Source organism: Mandrillus leucophaeus, unplaced genomic scaffold (genome assembly GCF_000951045.1).
Source record: "Mandrillus leucophaeus isolate KB7577 unplaced genomic scaffold, Mleu.le_1.0 Scaffold128, whole genome shotgun sequence".
Classification (NCBI taxonomy): Eukaryota; Metazoa; Chordata; class Mammalia; order Primates; family Cercopithecidae; genus Mandrillus; species Mandrillus leucophaeus.
The window spans coordinates 2,305,644-2,308,107 of record NW_012101209.1 but is presented as its reverse complement, the minus strand read 5'-3'; the positions used below and the strand labels follow the sequence as shown (position 1 = coordinate 2,308,107).

The 2,464-nt window shown below is 51.4% G+C and overlaps 1 protein-coding gene across 3 annotated transcripts in view; it reads right to left on the bottom strand.

Annotated features, from left to right (window-relative positions):
- NOD1 (nucleotide-binding oligomerization domain containing 1) overlaps positions 1 to 2,464 on the bottom strand; it is a 51,218-nt gene that overhangs the window by 26,106 nt on the left and 22,648 nt on the right. For 2 of the 3 annotated variants that reach the window (XM_011972214.1, XM_011972216.1), the window contains one exon: positions 357 to 531. In XM_011972214.1, coding sequence (XP_011827604.1) covers positions 357 to 531 — 175 coding nt within the window. Of the gene's footprint in view, positions 1 to 356; positions 532 to 1,939; positions 2,256 to 2,464 lie in introns of those variants that run through there. The other variant, XM_011972215.1, reaches the window with a different exon arrangement.

The window sequence follows — 2,464 nt, the reverse complement described above, 5'->3', positions numbered from 1 at the left end:
TGTGCTACCATGTCCAGCTAAAGATTTTTTTTAAAGAAAAAAAAATACAACCTTGAATTTGTGCAACCATTAAAATGTCTACATATGTCAGAATAGGAAGAAAGCAAGCGGTTAGAACAGAGGCCATTCTCACACTTCCACAGGCCCTTCTATAAACCAGACCATCAAGGTGTGGACAGTTCAATAGCAGCCACCTGGGCTGCACTTGGGTGACAGGGTTCCGCTGTTTCTTTCTAAACCCAAAGTAGCACCTGGGCCTGCTTCCTGAGGTGGCACTCAGGGCTGACCCAGCCATTACCAAACCCCAGGGCCCTGCTTGCACTGGTGCCTGCAGTCTCGCTGGGGCTGACTCCTACCTGGGTCAGTGTTGACCACGACTTTGCTCTGAATGAACAGGGAAGGGGAGAAGCCGATCTCCAGCAGCCAAGGCCTGAGGTCCACGTAAGCATCTGCGAGTTGCTGGAGCAAGTAGAGGAAGAACTCGGATACCTCTTCACCCTTGCTCTGTACCAGGTCCAGAATTTTGCGGACCTGGAGGCGACACAAGCATGAGGGCACGGGCTGGCATGAGAGGCATCCTCCTACCGTAAGGACCCTCAGGCAGGCTCAGGGCAAGGCTCTGAGTTCTTACTACAGCTGGTAGCTATGCCATCCCCCCAGCTGCTGTGACAGTCAACATGTTGGAGCCCTAAAATCTGAAAAATGACCTCCTGAGCAAGAAATAAAACCACCCAGCTCTAAGGAACCAGGAGGCTTCCATGAGCCGAAAAATAAAAAGGACAGACAAGTAGCTATGGAATTTTCTCCCTTCTTTTCCCTTTTTTTTTTTTTTTTTTTTAAGACAGAGTCTCACTCTGTCACCCAGGCTGGAGTGCAATGGCACAATCTTGGTTCACTGCAACCTCCACCTCCCAGGTTCAAGGGATTCTCCTGCCTCAGCCTCCCAAGTGGCTGGGATTACAGGCGCCCGCCACCACACCCGGCTAATTTTTGTTTTTTTATTAGAGACGGGGTTTCACCATGTTGGCCAGGCTGGTCTCAAACTCCCGACCTCAGGTGATCCATCTGCCTCGGCCTCCCAAAGTGCTGGGATTACAGGCATGAGCCATGGTGCCCAGCCTTCTCCTTGTCCCTCTTAACCTGACACAACTGGCGTGCAGGAATGAGAGTGGAGAGGGGAGAGCTACCCCTTGGGCATAATGAGGTGGGCACCCGGGCCACACAGCAGGAGGGTGACAGGCCATACGTTAAAAACGGCTTTTTCTCTTGTTAAAAATGTAGGAAAACAAACCAAGAGAAGAGAACAAAGCACACGAGTGTGCTACTGCTTCCCCCAGAAACAGTCCTGGTCTCTTCTGAATCCCAGCGGGGTCATGTCATAAACGGGTTGTGTCATTCCTCTAACCAAGAAGGAATTTGTGGTCTCCATTTTATTTTTCAGGAGATAACGCAAAACTTCAGTGAAAGTAAGGGCTGTTAAGGCGCCCCACAGTGGAGCGGGGAAGATCCTTCGCTGTGGACCCACCGTGGGATGTCATCATTCCTGAACCTGAGGCGGTTCCCCTCCGAGTCTCACCCAGCAGCGAGCACCCTCCAGTCTTCAGAGGCACTGAACGAACATCGCTGCTGGGGATGCTTTTATGCTTATGTTCTTTTTCCCTCCTAATTTAAAGAGGATCCAAAAATGAAGTGTCTGAGAACCAATACACACAGCAATGAGAACTGAGATGTCAGGGTTTGCTCCAGACACAAACACAGGAATGAAAGACCTGATTGTGCAACCTGCTAACCCAGGCATTTGTGTGCTATTAGTACCCCAAAGTGCAGCCCTGCCCCCTGGACTAAACTCCCACGCTCTTCATTCAGATCAGCAGGGAGAGGCCTCTTCCAGCTCCCCGGGTCCACACAATGCCCATGCCCATCCCTGTCCCCGGGGCACCTTGTCGGGCTGGGTGGGGCAGGCACACACAATCTCAGCGTCTTCGGTGGAGAAGTAGTCATTCTTCAGTAAGTTGTCCACCAGACACTGAGTGTTGCGGATGCGAGTGACCAGAAGTTCCCGGTTGCTTTTCAGTAATTGAATGTGGGGATGAGACTCTGATGGGATTATTTCCATCTCACTGTGGCCCTGCTCTTCCATAGTTAAAGTAGCAAGTGGCTACTTTTCCCAAATTCATCTTCGGCTGCGTGTGTCCTCCCAGCAGTAGGGCAATCAGGATTCAGGCCCTGCCCTCCAGGGCCCCTGCTACTCTGTGCATCTCCTGAAGAGACCAATGATATCATCAGCAAAGCAAAAGCTAAAGAAAGAGCCCACCCCACCTCCCACTGGTCCTGGGTTTCTCTACCTAGAGCAGGAAGGAGCCGTGCTTAAGACCTTTATCTGGCCAGGCAAGTTGGCTCATGACTGTAATCCCAGTGCTTTGGGAGGCTGAGATGGGCAGATAGCTTGAAGTAAGGCCAGTAG